Here is a 19,463-nt window from a genome sequence, read left to right as displayed (position 1 = left end):
CATGATAAAGTGTTTGTTGTTAGCAACATTTAGAGAATTATTGTACTATCTAGCATTGTATACCTACCAAATTGTGTGCTTAATATATGGGGAGTTACGACACCATGATTTGAAGCTGTGAGTTCTCCTTTAGCTCCTCAAAAAACAAACAAACCAAAAAAAACATCCCCACCAAATCAGGTAGTTCTAACAAACTACAATTTGTTACAGCAAAGTAAACAAAAATGTATGTTTCTCATAAAAGCTAGCTAGCAAAGAAATGCATTAGAGAGGAGAGCTCCCAGGATGTCCACTGCTGTCTGTTAGTCATCTTTGGAGGATTAATACGTGCTTCACAGGTTTCTTTCCTGTACTGTGCGTTTGTCCTGGCCTGTAAATATTACTTGTTTTGGGTTTTTAGCTTTCCTGGTCTGCTTTTTCTAGTAGCACGTGGTTTTCTAGTATAGGTAAACATATAGTAGGCACTGACTTTCTGTAAAGCTCTACGAAGTATTAAAATTGTAACTCGAGAGGAAATGAATAGATCTAGCTAACTCTTCTCTTCTTACTCAGTGAATTTTTATCAGAAGAAGGTCAAGAAAAATTCTGGAATTTTGTTGAAGCCAGTCAAAACGTTAAGACATCTGAACATGATGGTAAGTTTTCATAATTATTTTCTTGATGACTGAGAGTTGACATGGTTGAAAAATAAATGACAATGTTTTGTCTTCCCTTGTTAATACCGTAAAAGTCAAATGAGGACTGATTTCAGTAATATTTTTACTGCAAAGTGCTCAAGTCTTTTGCATATCTGGTTGACAAAAGCTGTAGTGGATGAATCTGAAACATGTTCTGCTTGCCAGTTTCTGTTTCAACATGAGCTAGTAAAATATGATAAATGCTCTTTCTCTGTGTTTCACGTTCTCAACTGAAATTAAGTGGCAGCTCTTAACTGTTTCCCTCCTCCCCAAGCCTGTGTTTGCATCCTCAGGAATGTATTTAAGTATACTCTCATGGGTCTCTACCGAAGTTCACTCTCATCCATCTGTAGGACTGGCTGTAATGAAAACTGAGGAGGAACTTTCATGCGCCTATTTACAATTAATGTCATGGGCTCTCGTTAGTATAAATCACAATTAAGACGAAAAGCCCCTCTTCAATGAGAATGTGGTATAGAAGGATATAGAAGGATAACTGCTGGTACGTTGTCATTGCAGGTAGTGATTATTCTTCTTACCATGAAATGCTGAAAGTGGCCTGCCAGACTCTGTCACCTTTGCAGCAGAATTTGTTGAAGTTTTCCTTGTCTTTACGCTCTTACTCTGCAACAGTTCAAGCTTTTCAACAGGTTAGTACAGGAAATCCTCAAATGATTTGTAGAGCATTACTGAAGGCTTAGGAAGGAATGAGTTGTGTAAGGAGACATCTGAGAGTATAAAAAAATCCTGAACTGATGAATTGCCTCATACATCTGAGCTGGCCAAATTTGAGTCTGTCTGTCTGGAGAAGACTAAAGAATTGGGATTTCAACATGTCTGTGTATCTTTGATGCCTGCTGCGCTAATAATAGCATGAAGATTTTTATGAGGAAAATCCCCATCACTCTGTTGGCGCTTGCGCTGCTGCTGCTGTTCCTGTTATTCAGTTGTACTTAACTGAAGATAGTAGTCCATGAATATATAGCTCTAATGATTAGAACCCATAAATGGAAGTCTGTTGTACTCTCTAGTCTTTTTCAGACTCGTGGTATCATATAGTTCGTTGCAAACTGCCTCATATTATAATGTGCTTTATTTAAGTAACATTAGAAAACATGTTCCTTTTTCATCTGGAATAATTTTACCATTTGATGTTTAATAGATATAGAGGTTTCTGATGTGCAATGCAAAAAAAACGCAACCAAAAACCCTACAGTTGCAAGCCTCACTTCTTGTACCTGCACCTAATACTACAGTTAATAGTAACAAACTGGAACAATATTTGTAAGTTAAGACTTCACTCTCAATTTTGCAATTTTTGCCTTGCATTTAAATTATTTAATAAACAGGGAAGAAGTACCAGTTTAGAATTTAGGAAACTGAAGACGACAGATTGCTACAGAGCTATACTGCTACCATTTTCAGTTGTTCTAAGGGCAAACGTTCAACCTACTTTATTACCAATGTTTTAATACAGATAGCAGCAGATGAACCTCCACCAAAGGGCTGTACCCTGTTTTTTGCTGTGCATGGGGAGAAGACCTGTGAATTTGACTCTCTTGAAAACCTTTTACAGGCAGCTTCGGAAAGGTATTCACTTTCCTATCATTGGATTAGTTCTCAAAGTTTAACCTGGCTAGACCTCCTGCTGTAAAGAGACTGTAATAAACCAGTAGTTTCTACGTTCTTCTGTGTTTGATTTATACTGTCTGGTGCTTACACAGAAGTGGCAGTTTAGTATTTCTTACTAATCCAGATTGGAATGATTGTTTTCATATCCCTTGCTCTTTGATATCCTGCTGGGAGGAGGAATGTGCACAGAAGTTGGAAACAATTTGTCAAAGGACAGTGGGAATTCTCGGGAATATGTAAAGACTTCAGTACGCAGGGAGATAGAAAGAGCTGGGCTGCACAGTAACATGGTAGCTAACATAACATTTCCGTGAATGGTTTGAAGCATCCACAGCACTTCCACCCTATATACTTTTCTCAGCATTAACGAGTGTCATTACCACACATGTATTTCAAAATCAGGTTTCTTTACAAGAACAGAACTTGATTGTAACTTTTATATTTTATAGATTCTTTTTGTTACTAATACTTCTTTAGGGAAAAAAAACCCTCAAAACTTTACATTTCAGTTTATCTTCATAGGTTTGGTAGTTTTGGGTTTTGTAAGCACACAGGGTTTTTAGTCAATCTACAGACGTATGGCATCTATAGCTCACACACTGTTCTTCTGACTCACTGTGAGTATTTTAAATATTTCATTTATTTTAGACAAAATTTAAAAACAGAAGTTGAAAATAGTCTTCTCATTCACTTTCTTGTTTGTATACTAAGCCAAGGACAGGCTTCCCTTAAATTTGAGTTCCTGGAAAATTTGTTCTCTTAGCCTTTTATTTTTTTTATATAGAATTTATATCTCACCTTGGGGGTGGTGGAGGTAACTGGAAATTTAAGGGAAGTGGTTAATTTTTAAAATAAGGATCATATTAGATAGCACCTAGCTACTTGTTTCATTTCATATGTTCATTTTTAACAAAGCTTTATTAACACGCATCAAGCGCTGCCAACCTTGATAGTATGTGGGAACAGCTTTACGTGTATTCAGTGAAGACAGGAGCAGTGACTAAATGTGGGAAAAAGAAATTGTGCATTGAGTAAGGAAACGCTGTGAATCACATCGTGATAATCTTCGATCTTTACTCTTAGGCCAAAGCCATTTCTGTTCAAAGGGGACCACAAGTACCCAGTATCAAACCCCGAAAGTCCTGTTGTCATTCTTTACGCTGAGATTGGCTCAGAGGAGTTCTACACGTACCATAGGAGGCTTGTGTTAAAGGCCGAGGCAGGAGAAATCACTTACGTCCTCAGACACTATATTGCTGTAAGTATATTTGTGCATTGCAGCAGAGGTATTTGACATGCAAGGAGTAACTGGGCTGGGTTTTAAAAAAGAAAAACTAAGTTTGTTCCCTTTAAACTGACATTTGCATAGTGTATTTCTGCTTGGTATTTATTTGGAATATCAAAGTTTATTTTTTATTGCACGTAGCTGAAGAATACAGAATATTTTAAATCTCCTGGTTGTTTAGGTAAGAGGATAATTTGATTTTACAAAAGCAGAGTTAAACTCCAGATGAATTACAGAATTACAATCTAAAAAAAAAATTGCTCTACCTATATTAGATTATAGGAAATAGTCAGATCCTTCCACAGTCAGGCCAGTTTGTTACTGAATATGAAAAGCAAGGATTAACCTTAAGGTGCCACTTTCAAATGAAAGGCATTGTTTCTGTAGCAATTTTATTACAGAACCACTTACCAGTCCTAGTGCAGTTTGTCCTGGGTTCCATCTCCTTCCCCTAAATAGCCCATAACCACTGGATTAGTGCTTAAAACTACATTTCAAAAGCTCTGAGAAATTTGAGATATTTGACTTTTTTCCAGAACATGGCTTAATATTGCTAAAACCTGCAGTGCAGCAGCTAGTAGCCAGACTTGAATGCATAAAAAAAAAAAAAGCATCAGCTGGTTTACTTCTAGCAACACTTGCATTTTCAATGAAGTCGTACATTTTATATACATTGCATATACCAGTTTCCTTTTAAAAAGTAATTTGTTTATCAGTTTGTTTATTTGGGAGGAGTACTTACATTCAAAATAAAGTGTACTACACAGTAGGTCTTCATACAGTTCTGTGACTCCTGTACTCTTCAAAATACTTTTAACAGGTGATCATGTTTGTTTCCCATTAAATTCTGAAGTAATTACACATCTCTCAACTGATTTTTTTTTTGTAATTTTGTTGTAACTCTTCAGTGCATGTTTCATTTTTGAACTTTGCAGCTGAAGTTTCTTTCCCTCCTCTGTCTGATTTGATGACATGCCTGTTTTGCCCTACTTTTTGCCCGCTGAACTTCAGAAAGTTTTGTTGAAATACAAAGGGAAATATAATCATGACAGTACATTACATTATAGCACTCATTGTTTTTGTTTCTCACTTGTGCATTACCAGTGATGTCTGAAATGTGTCCCATTCAGAGGTGTCTTAGCTTTGGGAAATAGCAGCTTTTAATTTGTACATCAAAACAACGAGTGGCAATATTGTACTGTTCGCTTTTCCTTACAGAATCCCAGTAAAGAAAAAGTCTACCTCTCTGGCTATGGTGTGGAACTTGCTATTAAAAGTACAGAATATAAGGCCAAGGATGATACACAGGTGAAAGGTGAATTGTTATTTTAAGTTTTCTAATGTGAACATTTTAATTTTGCAAAGATAATTTGGTATTTCTTCTGATGTGAATGGCTGTCTGAATTGCAGATATTCTTCTTTCTTCAGCTCAGAAATCACTTCTCTTCCTTCTCTCTTTTGGGATTTTGCTCTTCATGAAGCATATCTTTGCCATGGCACTTGTTGCTTTCTGTCTTTGTGAAATGCTGGGCACAATGGACTCATGACTCTGGACTAGATCTTAGTAATGGCACTACTAATGCCACTAATTGTTTACCAGATAATCAGATTCTCTGCAGATGTAAAGCAGTTCTTCTACCTTGATTTGCCTTAGCTTATCCATCCTCAGAGAAGAACGTGTTTCCTATTCCTGTTTTTTTGGAAAACAGAACTTAGAATTCTGCAAGGTTTTTTGCTTTTGCTGCTTTCTTTAGAGTGCTGATCTGTTTTGCAAACTCTCATGTGCTTGCCAAAACTATTTTGTTAGAGTAATCTGTGTATCCTTTTTATTTACACATGCACACACACAGATAAACCCCCAGAATTTCCTGCTTTTATCTTGGACTAAAGTAAAAGGAAAAAAATTACTACTTTTTCTTTGTTAGTTTGAGATAACAATTGTGGGGAACAGCACTCAGATTTTGAATTGTGTTCTTCAGGATTTTGTGGTTTTATCAGTTTCTTATACAGATCTAAACTCTGACTCAGAGTATTCTGCCACCATGTAGAGTACAGACACACAGAACCTTTGGTCTTTATTTGTAAAAGTATTTATTTTAAGAGAAACTAACATACTAGAGGAGGTGATCCGACTGAAGATTTTTATTTCTGTGTGAGAACTTCCATTAATTTGTCAACAATGTCATGCAGAAGCCCTGATGATGTTGGTAGAATAGGACATTGGAGGCCTTCGGCTCTTCAGGTCATGAGGGGAAGTTAATTCTGGGAAGATTTGTTATTTGGAAACTTGTGAAGTTTTATACCTATCAGTAATGTAAATGCAGTAATTAATGTTTTACTAAGTGGACAAACTGTACTTGCATTGCTATGAGCTGCAAACACCTCGTGGATAGTAAGCTATGCGTTAAAGGTATATGGTTCTCATCCAGCTCCTGCTGATTGTGTGAATGTTCTGACTGTGCAGTCTTGTAGTCATGCCTGTGCTGCTCTGGCTTGTCCAGATGCACACGCTTATCTAAAAGATCAGGACCTGTAGTTGGACTTGAGCATAAAACATTTAGAGTGGAGCTGGCTTGTGTCCAGCTAGTTAGGAGATCGTGGGAGTATTTTGCACAGGTTTCTTTTTGAGGTTTAAGCCCAGAATTGGACTTCGCTTGGACACTATTTTTTGTCATGCTTTTTGAGGCTAAAATCAGGGTTGTGGTCACAACTGAAGTTTAGCATTTACTCTACAAAGCTTGTGTCCTGAAAGCTCCTCAGTCCTAGCAAATTCCTCTGCCATGCCTACGTTTCTGAGATTTCCACTCATCTTAAGCTTTTCCTTCTCAATAATCCAACTTTGGTTTTATTTCAGCTGTTTACTGTGTTTATTTGTAAAGGTAACGTCTCTTGGATACAGGTTTAAAAGTAAACCTGAAACTTGCCCTTTCTTTCTTTTTTTCTGTTGTTGCAGTGTAGTTTTGTTAAGCTAATGAAAATGAGTGTGAGAACTGTTTCCAAATAGCTTGGTAACAGTGTTGTCCTCTGTTTATAGGCACAGATGTGAATGCTACAGTAATAGATGAAAATGACCCTATTGATGAAGTGCAAGGATTTCTGTTTGGAAAACTAAGGTAAAACTCAGTTGTAAGTTGCTGGTCTTTGTCATATATTAAAAAACTTGATGCAGAGATGCTGATCTTTTTGCCATGTTACTATTTTTTAAATGTCTGAGTTATCCATACGTGTTAGCAGCATACTTTTCCATATGTTAGTTTCTTTGAATTAGCAGCAGAGTTCCTTATAGGAAACCATGGAAGTTGTTTTACCTTCATACCCTTTTTAGGCAGTTGCATCCTGAGTTGACAGAAGAGCTGAAAGAGCTTAGAAAACACCTGGTGGAAAGTACCAATGAAATGGCACCCTTGAAAGTCTGGCAGTTACAAGGTAATCCCTATGAAGACTTTCAGTATTGTACTGCAAAACTTAATGTATGTTCTTGTGTTGTACGCAAATGAGGTTGCCAGTGGCTGCTTATAGTTGAGAGAGTTAGACTGTAAATTCCTGCACTGGAAAATACTGGATTTTTCGAAAGCATCTTTGTAGAGTCCTGTTGAAATAGCTTTTAGAAAGGTGGGTTTCACAGGACGTCTGAAATGAGGTTGTTTGCTTTCGATATTGTGAAGTACAGTAAGCCACTTGCTCTTCCATTGGCTACTTCTATGGTCTGCTAAATGCAGAAAAGCAAAGGAAATGTAAAGTTTCTTTCCACAGTCAGATTCCCAATGTGGTAAGCTGGGATTTCTCAAGACCAAAGAAAAAACTATTTCAAAAGCGTCTGCATGCAACTCTGGCCTGTTTCCCTGGAAATCATCTGTAGAAGCCTGTGGAAAGGCTTTTCATCCTTCTGGAGGAAAAAAAAAAAAAGTAATTTAAAATGCTGAACATATGTTCTAGTCACAGAGAATCTACCTATATCCAGCAGATGGCTGTATTTCTAACTTGCAAAACGAGTACCCAGACCCCTTCTGAAGGGCAGATCCTCCCACCTCAGCCAAAAAAAAAAGTTGATGGTTTGTGCTCATTGAAGCAACTTGTAGACGGGACACATTGGTTCATTTTGAAAGGGTTACTTACTTCAAGGCAACAAATAGAAGCTGAGTAGAAGGAAGATGATTAAAAAAAGAATTGCCTAAAGGTATAGACAGAAAATGAATTTTCATAGGCAACACGCAAAAAAGTTGAAAGCTAAAGTTAAGATGACTCAGCACTGGCTTGTTTTCAGTTTAGAGTCCTTGACTTCCATTCTTTCACTTCTAGATTTAAGTTTTCAAACTGCTGCTCGCATTCTGACTGCTCCTCCTGTGGATGCTTTGATGGTCATGAAAGATCTCAGTCAGAACTTTCCTACAAAGGCCAGGTAACTTTAATTATGACTTCTAGGAAGTATTAGGCTTTTTTCTGAGCAGAACCTGAGACACAGGCAGCATTGGTTGGGTTAATGTCAGAGTTTCCATTTAGCTGGAAGCAAACACTGGGGAATGTTTATTGAGAGAAGTTTTTCATCCTGTGGTTACAAAGAGGATCTTACAGTATTTTTCTTGGATGGAGCCGATTTGTACTGGTGGCAAATTTGACAGAATCGCCCATGTCATTCTGTTGTGAAATGCTTCTGAATCTTTTGCATCAAGTCCTCAAGAATTTCCTGAATAGGTTTTCTGTTTTGTGGCTTCATGGTTTATCTGTTCACTGGATCCCACTCTTCTTCTGGAATCCATTTTGCCAAACAGCCCAGTCAATCTCATGTCAGATTCTGATGTGCCATTCCGCTGTTTTTTGTGCTTTGTCAATGACTGTCTTGAGCATAGCCAAATTAATTTCAAGAAAGTCAGTCATAATCTGGCCTGCACAAGTAGTCTAGAAATATATTTCTGTTGATAAATTGCATGACCTGGGTTGTGAAGATAATATTATAGGAGCTCCTCCTTTTTGAGTAGGTGGAGGTATACCTGCGAGTAGACAAGAAGCTGAATTTTGGTCTCATTTCCCACTAACTGATGTTGAGATTGTGCTATTTACGGCTTTTTAAGATGGGCATTGCACTTTAATTGCGCTTTTAGTCAGATCTGTGAGCTCGCCCGTTCTGTGATGACACAATCACTAGATCCAATGTAAGGAAAGGAATGGGAACCCACAATGAGGAGTGAAATCTCCCTATTTGCTGCTGCCAGCCTCCACCTCTACCTTTCTGGCAGCTGCCCCACTTCTGCTGTGATGAATGTGGAATTAGACACTGACAGTTGGCACGCTGTTAACATTTTTACTTTCTAATGAGAGATATAGTATAAGAAAAAGTAGTGCATCCTACTGTTTCACGGTACCACAAAGTGCAAGTGCTTCTGATCGCAGCTCTTTATTCTAGGAGACTAAATATATTTATATATAAGGTACAAAGAGGAGGGTATATGTGTATCTGGTCTATCCATTAAACAGAGAGATGATTCACAGCATAATCTTTTTATTTCTCTAGAGCCATAACAAAAACAGTTGTTTCTTCGGAACTCAGAGCAGAAATTGAAGAGAACCAAAAGGTAATGCTTCTAGAAAGTAACAGTGCTTTTGCACTGATGTTTTAATACAAATTCAAGCTTTAAAAATAATGATTCTCATTAAAAGTGTATGTTTTGCTAAAAATAATAACCCAGTATTTTCACAAACAACTTTGCTGTAGTGTGCATCTGGGAAGTCAAGAAGTGGTAGATTTTCAAACATGGATTAGGAATGTAATTTTAGCTTGTTTGCTCAAATATGAAAATATTGGTCGTAGTCTTTCAGTGAGTTCACTGTAGTGGGGAGGAATGATACGGGATTTTGTTCACAGAGCTGCCCCTGCAATGGTTGTTCAGAGTAGCCAGGGTTCTGATAGTTAATCTGAGCATTTGTTAATGTCCATGAAAGTGACCTCCTGTTCCGTATCTGAACTACGAATCTGCTAACTGTATTTATCTTTAGAAAATTAACTTTAAATACAAGGAAAGTATGATGTTAATCCTGAGGGAAAATGTTTATTTACAGAAACATACAGCATAGGTGTTAGGTCAGATTAAGACAGTCCCCATAGAAATCCTACGGGACAGAACTGTCAAAAATGAAGCAGTAGAAACGTTGATGGCTCTGTCACATCAGTCTTCACTCCGTTTCTAAGTTCCACCTTGTAGTGGTGACTTTGCCAGCTAAGCTTGTATAGAGATGGTTGATATGTTTCTTGTAGGACTGTGCCTGCTGGGTGCCCTTCTTTCGGTCTCTGACCTAGTTCTTACCGGAGTGGTGTAGCAGATGTGTAAAGTCTGAATGGCTCAGCACTACTTGTCCTGGGTAATAGAGGCTGACTTCAAGTTCCTGATTTCAGGTTTTGTTTGTATTCTGAACTTCTCAAAAGCAACTATGTATTAAAAGTGTGAGTGCTTTTTAGTGGAAGCTATTAGAGTCAAAACATAGTTAAATTTTTAGATTATTTTAAAATGCCTGAGCTGGAAATGTAGTTTGTTAGAATGCTACTGCTTGAAAAACAAATATATTAAGTATCTCCTTACAGTTCTAAGGATGCAGAAGAAATTTAGTTATTGCCCAATTTGAGATGGTGCTTTGATACTTGAATTTGTCAGTGTTTACATGCAAGTCACAGAATAAATTTGAAAGCTTCTTGCCGTGGCTTAGAACGATGCATACCATGTGGAGGAAATAGTTCCAATCTTGGTGCTTTGAGAGGGAAACTAGTGAAGGAATAAAATTAAATAGCTATCCAAGTCACTCTATATGTGCTTTGAAACAGAATCATAAATAACAAACCCCCCAGGTTATGAGGGACCTCTGGAGGTCACTGAGTGGGCTCTGGTGTTGGCAGAAAAATGTTTCAACATCTCTGTTACGTACTTACCATCGAAAAGTGCTGAAAAAACCAATAGCCACTTGGGAATTTTGTACTAGCTTTTGTACAGAATTTTGTACAATTAAAATACACCTGGCAGTGCAGTCTGAATAGAGTGCAAAATAAAAGTTTAAGATGGTAATAAAGCCAAAGTCAAACAACAGCTTTTGCTATATGATCTGCGCTGATCTATTCATACGTTTCAGTCTCACTTGGTATTAACAGGAAAAATACAAAGTATGTTAAGTACACACTTGCGTGGTTTAAAATCTAATCAATGATACTTGGCTAGTCTAGTAGTAAATGCAAAATTACCTGACATCTACTTACCAGTCCCCTGAAATTCCTGTTCTGAAAGAGAAATCCCTTGTTGTTCAATAGCGATAAAATCAGAAAAGAAGGGATGCGGTTTGACACTGTCGTCCGGTGTGGTTCTGGAAGGGACAAAGTATAGAATGTAAGTGCAAGCTAAAGCTACCTGGTGGCTTTTCTGTTACGTGTTAGATCAGACTGGTCCACAGGTAAACCCCTGATTTTGTGGATTCATTTTTATTCAAAGTATGTCTAGGCTACTAGATCCAGATCTGGCTAGATCTAACCCTGCCCTTTAAAGCTCTTTGCATGACTCAGTTTGTGTGGCTATTATTTGACAGTGAAGTTCACTGCTATTATCAAGTTAGAGTTTACTATGTTATTATCCACAAAAAGATACAATTTAGCACTGCATGTACTCTGCTCTTCTCTTGGAGTTTTTTTATTTAATAAAATATATAAATTCTTACTGATTAGATGCTGCTTTCCTGTTCTTGGTATTTCACACGGTACTTCGCTGTTCCTCTTGTTTGCTTTGCTCATATTCTTCATGATATTAGTGTTTTTAAATGTCCAAATACTATGTTTCTCCTTCAGTGCTCATCATGCCTCTCAATAGAATTTTGTAACTGGTACTGCAAGACAAGAGGTATTGGAAGAAAGCAATGTGATTTTTCAGATTTTAACAAGGATTTTTTATGCTAAGAGTTGGGAAACTGGCTTCAGGAAGATTGTGTTTTATTTACCTCTCCTGATTCAAAATTGTTCGCTGTGATAATGCCTCATTTCAGGGGCAAGTACCCATTGAAATGGGGTACTGCTTAGTACGTGGGAGAAGTTAAAAAACACTGATAAGACTTTCTCCATTTGTGTGCTGCCTCGTTCTGGGGAGATCAGACTACAGCGGCAGCTCATCTGCTTTTCACTGATGACACAGCCACTAGGTCAAGGATGTAACTGGTACCTGAAACGCAGTAGTTGGTTCCACTAGTGAGCTCACACAATATCCAGTAGTTTTAAGTCTGTTCTGCCCCAAACTGCCTGTTAAAGAGCTAAGACAGGTAACTGCATGCTATTTGTCCATCTACTTTGTGGGCTGTCAGCTAAAAAAAAATAAAGTTACTTCTCTTAAGCATTTTTAATTATTTAATCTGACTATATTTAAGAAGTCTACTCAGGGACTTCCTGATGCATGACTGAATCATGTAGGAAGAAACAGCTAAAAGTCCTGTTTATCTATCGACATGCTAAATGGCTTCAGTTGTTTTTCCCACTGGTGTGGATGGCGCACAAAGTCAGCAAAGACTGTAGTTGACAATTTGTAATAACATCTTCAATTTGACACATTTTGTTCTGTGCAGAGCATTCTCTTCTAATGGCCTTCTACTTCCTTTCAGTATTTCAAAGGAACATTAGGATTGCAACCAGGAGATTCTGCCCTGTTCATCAATGGACTACTTATTGATTTAGACACTCAGGACATATTTAGGTAGGAATGTTTTCTTTTTCAGAATAACTGTATCCTGTTTAGGAGCTCACATCCTCCTTGTGCATCATCATGCAGTCATTTAGACAGTTTTGAACCTTCGTCACAAAGTCTGTATCTAGACTAGGTTTAATTGTTAAGACCTGGAAAAAGCAAGTCATAGTTCCTTCTCTTACACAAGTGCATTTCTAACAAAAAGGCTGATGTGAAAACCAGAACACCCTTGAAGATTGGAATGGGAAGTCACTTTTGTACTGTTCTTTTGATCCGAGTTGTGACTAGCAAAGGATAAACCACTGTAAATTTTTTTCATCTGAAAACCCCCCTATAGCAAGATCTGTTTCAATAATGTGGAATTGAAGTTACATGTGTACATCATGCTTTAGTTACCTTGATTTAATGTAGTTTTCTCCAGAAATATAACAATGGAATAGGTTTAAATTACCTCAACTTTCATAGGCCAGTTAGAAATAGGTGATTAATGAGAAGTAATGCACAGACATGGCAAAACTTGTTCATACCTTTAATCTGTTAACCCTTAGGGTAAGAACAAGTTATTTGCTGTGTCTTTAAAATTCATCACTTTTTCTTTTCCTTCCAGCTTGATTGATGTGCTGCGCAATGAAGCCCGCGTTATGGAGGGCCTGCACAGCTTAGGAATTGAGGGTCTTTCCTTGCACAATGTTCTGAAGTTGAACATACAGCCTTCAGATTCCGACTATGCCGTGGACATCAGAAGCCCTGCTATTTCAGTGCGTATGGTTTTATGTAAGAAATACCTTCTCTGCTGTTGGGCAGTGTGTTCTTAGGCTGTCAGGGGAACTTCTGTTCTTATCTCGCAATCAGCTCTGAAACTGCAGTGAAGAAAAAAAAAAGGAAAGTAAGGTGTTAAATAAGCTTTTTAAAAAACTTAACTTTTTATTCATACATTTCTCAATATAGTGTCTGGTTTGAAAATATTTTACAGTCTCAGACTCAAACAGGAGGACTGTCAGTCACTTAAATGCCTTTATTTTTTCCCAGTGGATCAACAATCTCGAAGTTGACAGTCGGTATAATTCCTGGCCTTCCAATGTGCAAGAACTGCTGCGTCCCACGTTTCCAGGCGTGATCAGACAAATCAGAAAAAACTTCCATAATTTTGTAAGTGGTAATCTGACTAGAAATGAAACGTGAGTTTTGTTTTTTCAGCAGCAGGGACGTTAGCTTTTGTGACTTATCTACATAGATACTAGATTCCCTGTCACTTAAGTACCTTGATAGGATGCTTTCCTAGGTTTTGTTCTGCTTGTACTAGTAAGTTATGGCTGAGATTGAGAGATTACTGAGCATGATTCTCTGGCATCTATTAGATGCCAAAAATTGCTTCATCAATGGAAAAAACATCATCTGGTGAGTGAGAATTTGGTGCACTTCAACTTTGTGATGATACCTGAAGCTGGTTAATGAAATCCCTCAAACTTGTGAATTATTATCATTTTATTGGGGTTAAGACCAACCTCAGTTGGTCTTTCAGTTAGAAAGTGTGCTTGCACCAAGACTTCAAAAGATGATCAAGAGCCCTCAGCTTAATCCTGGGTATCATCTGGGTAAACTACTTAGTTAGATGTAATAAGGAGTTTGTAAATTCTGTGCTGTAACTCTTGTCATGTGGCAGAGTGGCCCTATAGAAAAAAGGACTCCTCTGAGTAGTGGCAGACAGAGACTCAAACCACCTGAAGCTGTGGGAGCATTAATTTGTTACCTTGTTCCATAGAGTTCAGGACTTTTAACATTGAAATTATTCAATGAAAAGGCAACATTTAACATGAAGAAAGGGGCCTAAATTCATTCGCAGTGGCCCAGTGCTGTCTGGGTCTGGGCTTGCTTTGAGAATGTCTCGACAGCATTGGCTTTCCAGGGGTGGAGCAGAGCGATGCTGTGTTCCTCGGTTCTGACAAATGCCTGTCTCCCACATCCATCTTAATGTCGCTATGTGTACATGCAGAGGCAGAAGCCTAGATGCTAGGGTATACTGAGATACATTAAGTATGTAAGGAGCCCAGTCTCTCTGGTTAAAGGAGTGGTTTAGACTGGGTATTTTAAATAATGGACTTAAAGACAAGAAACTTATTTAGTGGGCCTCATCTCCCTGGCAGTGTATAAAATAGGACTGGTGATAATTCTGCACTGAGATGTGAATTAAGCTCTCTCTAATCAAACCCCCGTATCTTGACTTATTAAGGGAATAGAAACTTTTCACTTGCAATTGAATGTGCAATGTGTATGCAGGTGCTGATAGTAGATCCTATTCATGAGACCACCGCAGAGTTACTGAATGTGGCAGAGATGTTCTTCAGTAATCACATCCCACTGAGGTAATTCTGATGTTTTAACAGGAATTTTTTCACATCAGTTTGATTTTTGTAACTTCTGCAATTGTGAAATCCTCATTGCTAGGACACTGTAGAAACGTTACATATCTTGTATTGGTGGTTGGGAAGGGCATGTACCAAATACTGTTTCTTATTTAAAATGTTTTGAATATAATTTTTGTTACTAGCAGAACAAAGCTCAGTATCTCTAACCATCCAAAAGAAATTTAAAATCAAGTACTATGGATGGGAGAGAGATGAAAAGCAAGATTGTGATAGGCTTCACTGTTAAGCGATTGTGTGTCCCAAGTTTGATTTCTGGCTGCTTTGCTCAAAATCTTCTCAGCCTGTTCCAGAAAAAGCCTTTGTCTAAGATGAAGATCGTAGCTGACAGCTGTATGAAGAGTTGATTATTAGTATAATAGATTCATGATCTGGGGATTTTTTTTTGATTGCAGGATAGGACTAGTCTTCGTGGTTAATGACTCTGAGGATGTTGATGGACTTCAGGATCCTGGTGTTGCCCTCCTTAGGGCATACAATTATGTGGCACAAGAAATGGACAATAATTATGCTTTCCAGACTGTCATGTCTGTAAGTATACATTTGAAAGGGAAATTCGCGTTTTAATATTTTACATGTATGTAGGATTATGTTAATGTGCTAATATGTAGATAATGGAAGAAGCTTTTCTTTGACTGTTAGTATTCAGAGTATTGCTGAATACTAGTACAGCACAGTACACTTTTTGTTTGTAAAGTGCTTCTGACCTCACTTTAACAAGTGAGACCAGATTTAAATGGGGCACTTCCCCAAGTTTTTCTGATCCTGCTTCTTTGCTTATTCTGCCAATGAGTTCCAAACTGCTGTATCCCTTCAATATTATAATTTGTTTTGAACAGTTCCTGCTGCATACTTTTGTCACATCAAAGGATAATATAGGTGCTAGTAAATCCATTTTCACTTGTGGTTTGACATTGTTGCACAAATCGGCAAGCTGCGGCATACTGTAACATTAAACTGCTGAATACATGAAGACAATGACTTTTATTCTCATTTTTTTGGGTATGTATTTGTAAGTTGAAGTAAAATCTTGTGCCTTCAAGAGGGGAAACAGTTACCTACTTTACATGTGAGGCCTGTTGTACTGTTTATAAGCATGTCTTGAGTTCTGAAGGGAAGGGTAGTTCTTTGGATATGCTTTGCTTGAGCCTTTTTCCCACCTAAGCACTGTTTTTTCCCCTCAAATACCTTTTCTAATTAAAGATGCAAGTTATTATTTGAAGAAATACATGATATTTACTGTTGCAGTACTCTCCAAACTAGCCAGCTGCAACAAGGTCTTTTACCATCTCATACCAACGTACTCTTCAAGCCAGTCCCTCTGCTGCCTTCTCCTCGTCTCGCCTCATCCAGGGTGCGTGTCCTCCCTCTGCTTCTTCCTCTCTCACCTTCTCTTCCTCACCTGCTCTCTCTTCATTGCCTCTTAACCACTTACCAGAACCAGCCACAGCTGCACCTTGTCTACATCAACCAACCCACCGCCCCTGAAGCCAGCCCACAGCTGTACATAATCAATGCTAATTAACCCAGCTTCATTCCTCTACAGTTTACCTCCTTCCAATCTCACTGGAATGACTGTGAGGTAAAGCAAGATAATTATAAGAGCTACAAAGGGCCTAGGAGCTGTTATTGCAGTATAATAAATATGAATATATGTTTTGCAGTCTGGCTGTTAATGCCTTATTAGAACTATGGGAATACAGGTAACAGGTGACCTTGCTTTTGGTAAGGACAGAAGCTTTACTGTTGCAGTTGTAAACTTGTATTTGTATCCCCTGATTCAGATATATAACAAAGTGAAAACAGGAGACCAGCTGAAAGTGGAGCATGTGGTTAGTGTTCTTGAGAAACAGTATCCTTATGTGGAAGTCAACAGCATCCTGGGAATTGATTCTGCCTATGACCAGAACAGAAAGGTAAGAATTCATGAAATAGAGCTTTTTTCACATTTTTGCTTCAACACAGTTTTGAAAACATAGTTCTGTACAGTTTCTTGATCCAGTTCTCTGACTAACCAGGCAGCTGTTTTTCTTACCACATTGGGTGCCTTTTAGTAATACTTTCAATAAGTATTTATGTTCAGCACAAAACTTTGTATAATACAATACATTGTAACATATATTTTCAAAAATCTGTATGTGTAGTAGCTGAAGCAAGATAGCTTTTCATGGCTTGTAAGTCATACTTTACTGAAGTCTGCATACCAAAAATTGCTTGGAAAAAAATCAAGGTGATGGAATGGTTCATAAGAAAACCAAGGGGCTAAATGTCAGGAAGGGATTCGTGTGGGTCTTCTTTATTGGTGTTTTAATAATGTGTGAGATAAAGTAATGATGATGAATGCAGAATACCTTTCCTATAGCAAGGCATTCAATGATCTTCCTCAAATAATTTCTTAAAGTTATTTTTAGGGTTGATACTTTTCTGTATGCAGAAGATTGGGAGAGCAAAACTCTATTGGATCACTTCTGTGTGAAATGAAGCAGATTTTATTTGAGGTTCTACGGGGGGGGGTTTCTATTTTTGTTGAAGAATAAAAAAATGAAAATACTCTCTGTAATATCTCAATAACACAGATGATCCTGCCTACATCTGTAAACATAAGGGATGTGGTCAGGGTTACAGAAGTACGCTCACATGCAGACACGCTTTCCATGTCCCAATGTAGGAAAGTGAAGGGAAAAGCATTTTGAGGAAATCAAAATCCATAACAGACAGATGTTTTTGTATGACAGGAGAGGGCTTTTACAGTTTACATACTAGATGCCGCATGAAACCCAAACAAAACAAAAGGAACACACACACGCATACAAAAATGTCTGTCTGGTATTTATTCCTCATCTGCAGGCTTTGCAATGCATTTCTGCAGGAAAGCGCTCTGCGTGTGCTTTTGAATGAGACTTGAGAGGCTGTTTCGAGGTGCTGCAGCTGGTGCATCTGACACCTTTCAGCACAACTGCATCTTAAAGCATTGCAAAGCCTGCAGATAAGGAAGCCTTTAGAAAGAGTGTAGCTCTAGAAAAAGGACACAAACTGAAACAACACTGAGCAATCCTTGATGTGATCAAGCTTTGTGATAATTGTGTCCTTAAAAGGTCTTGAAAGCTGTCAAGTAAGAACCTCTGAACAGCAGGATCTGATCAACTTCTGCCTGTAATCGAGTGTCAGTGATGGTGCATTTTGCAGTGGTTACACGAAATGGGGAAATTTGTTTAGATGGAGTAACGCCCTGCTCAACAAGTACATGTTTTTTCACAAGTTTAAGAAACACGTTCTTAAAAAATAAAAAGAAAAAAACTCTACCCTGTCTTATATTACAGCTATCACTGCTTGCATTGCGTTTGCTTCCAATATGCAAAGTCAGGCTTCCTGTTGTGCATTTTTTTGCTATTAATCAGAAAGCGCTCATTGGAATGAATTTATTTACCGCATGAACTTAATGGAATATTTTGCACTTCTGTATTACGAAGTTAACTTTTTTTGCTTTGAAACTGTGAAGGACAAGGATGTCTTGTGCAAGTAAGACACCAAGTCTTATGTGCTGTGTAAAGTTAGTATTCTCTGTATCAGATAAAAGCTGGAAGGAGATCTGGGTGTGTTCAGAAGATGTGTGGATATTGCATTGAAATGTTATGAACCCTTGTGATAGTGGGCTGATGTGGTAAATCTACTTTCCATGTATATAGGCAGCGAGAGGTTACTATGAGCAGACGGGCGTAGGTCCTCTCCCTGTTGTGCTGTTCAATGGAATGCCTTTTCAAAAAGATCAGCTGGATCCTGATGACCTAGAAACTGTGACGATGCACAAAATCCTGGAAACCACAAGCATCTTCCAGCGAGCCGTGTACCTGGTAGGTGCTGAATTCAGCTGTGACTTCAGAGAGAAACGAGACAACTTAACTTGCATAATTTCTTGGTTTGGGGGTTGTTTTTTTTTGATGGTGGTTGTTGGTCTTTTGGGTTTTGGTTGGGGTTTGTTTTTTGCCTTTTTTTTTTTTTTTTTTTAAGTTACCTATGACAAATACATGTGTGAAATAACGAATATTGCTTCTTTCTTCTGTCCTTCAGGGTGAATTATCTAATGACCAAGATGTGGTTGAGTATATCATGAACCAGCCTAATGTTGTACCAAGAATTAACTCAAGAATCTTAATGTCTGACAGAGAGTACCTAGATCTGACAGGAATGAGTAAGAGATGCTTTTAACTGCACTAAAACTGAAGTTTGAGAGTCAAAGACTTTTGCTGTCCCAATGGAAAACTCTAGCAGCAGTACTAAGAGCACCCAAGTGATGATCTGGCCCCAGTGCTGGGGAAGATGTTATGTACAACAGCAACATTACTGTCTAGAGATTTTTCAAAATGGGAATCTCTTTTGATTTTATACAAACCTTTAGGGGAATATGACTCATGAAGTTGAGAAATTAACAATGGTAGCAAAAGCCAAGAGCAGTCACATAATGTATAAAGCAACAGCTTGATTTTATTTCTAACCAACTTTTGAGCAGAGATTGACAGTTGTCCCTGGAACCATTTAAGATTTAGCAGAACTCTTCACGGCTAAATGTATTGACACCCAATGCAGTGACTCTGCAGGATGATGCTATTGCAAAAACTTGCACGCTACCTTTTTTGAGTTGCTTGAAAAATAGTAACATGGTGGATTTTTAAATGCATATTATTTACATAAGTTAACTTCAAGTGAGCCTTGAACAGTTCTTTCCACTGACTTCTGCATATCAAATATG

The 19,463-nt window shown here is 38.0% G+C and overlaps 1 protein-coding gene and 1 long non-coding RNA gene across 6 annotated transcripts in view; one reads left to right on the top strand and one right to left on the bottom strand.

Moving 5' to 3' along the window:
- The window catches only part of UGGT1 (UDP-glucose glycoprotein glucosyltransferase 1), a 48,703-nt gene that overhangs the window by 4,654 nt on the left and 24,586 nt on the right, over positions 1-19,463 (top strand). For all 4 annotated transcript variants that reach the window (XM_080409702.1, XM_080409699.1, XM_080409701.1 and 1 more), the window contains exons 4-20: positions 553-635; positions 1,197-1,327; positions 2,155-2,267; positions 3,393-3,567; positions 4,813-4,909; positions 6,629-6,707; positions 6,920-7,020; positions 7,894-7,993; positions 9,104-9,164; positions 12,211-12,302; positions 12,901-13,051; positions 13,323-13,442; positions 14,571-14,656; positions 15,112-15,247; positions 16,501-16,632; positions 18,403-18,567; positions 18,785-18,905. In XM_080409702.1, coding sequence (XP_080265828.1) covers positions 553-635; positions 1,197-1,327; positions 2,155-2,267; positions 3,393-3,567; positions 4,813-4,909; positions 6,629-6,707; positions 6,920-7,020; positions 7,894-7,993; positions 9,104-9,164; positions 12,211-12,302; positions 12,901-13,051; positions 13,323-13,442; positions 14,571-14,656; positions 15,112-15,247; positions 16,501-16,632; positions 18,403-18,567; positions 18,785-18,905 — 1,943 coding nt within the window. The remainder of the gene's footprint in view (positions 1-552; positions 636-1,196; positions 1,328-2,154; positions 2,268-3,392; positions 3,568-4,812; positions 4,910-6,628; positions 6,708-6,919; positions 7,021-7,893; positions 7,994-9,103; positions 9,165-12,210; positions 12,303-12,900; positions 13,052-13,322; positions 13,443-14,570; positions 14,657-15,111; positions 15,248-16,500; positions 16,633-18,402; positions 18,568-18,784; positions 18,906-19,463) is intronic.
- LOC308072672 overlaps positions 9,192-19,463 on the bottom strand; it is a 51,832-nt gene continuing 41,560 nt past the window's right edge. For both annotated transcript variants that reach the window (XR_013931731.1, XR_013931732.1), the window contains 2 exons: positions 13,079-13,153; positions 9,192-10,935 (listed from right to left, as the gene is read on the bottom strand). This is a non-coding gene — a long non-coding RNA (uncharacterized lncRNA). The remainder of the gene's footprint in view (positions 10,936-13,078; positions 13,154-19,463) is intronic.

This window comes from Falco punctatus (genome assembly GCF_963210335.1).
Source record: "Falco punctatus genome assembly, chromosome: 13".
NCBI classification, from domain to species: Eukaryota; Metazoa; Chordata; class Aves; order Falconiformes; family Falconidae; genus Falco; species Falco punctatus.
This window is presented reverse-complemented; position numbering and strand designations above follow the sequence as displayed.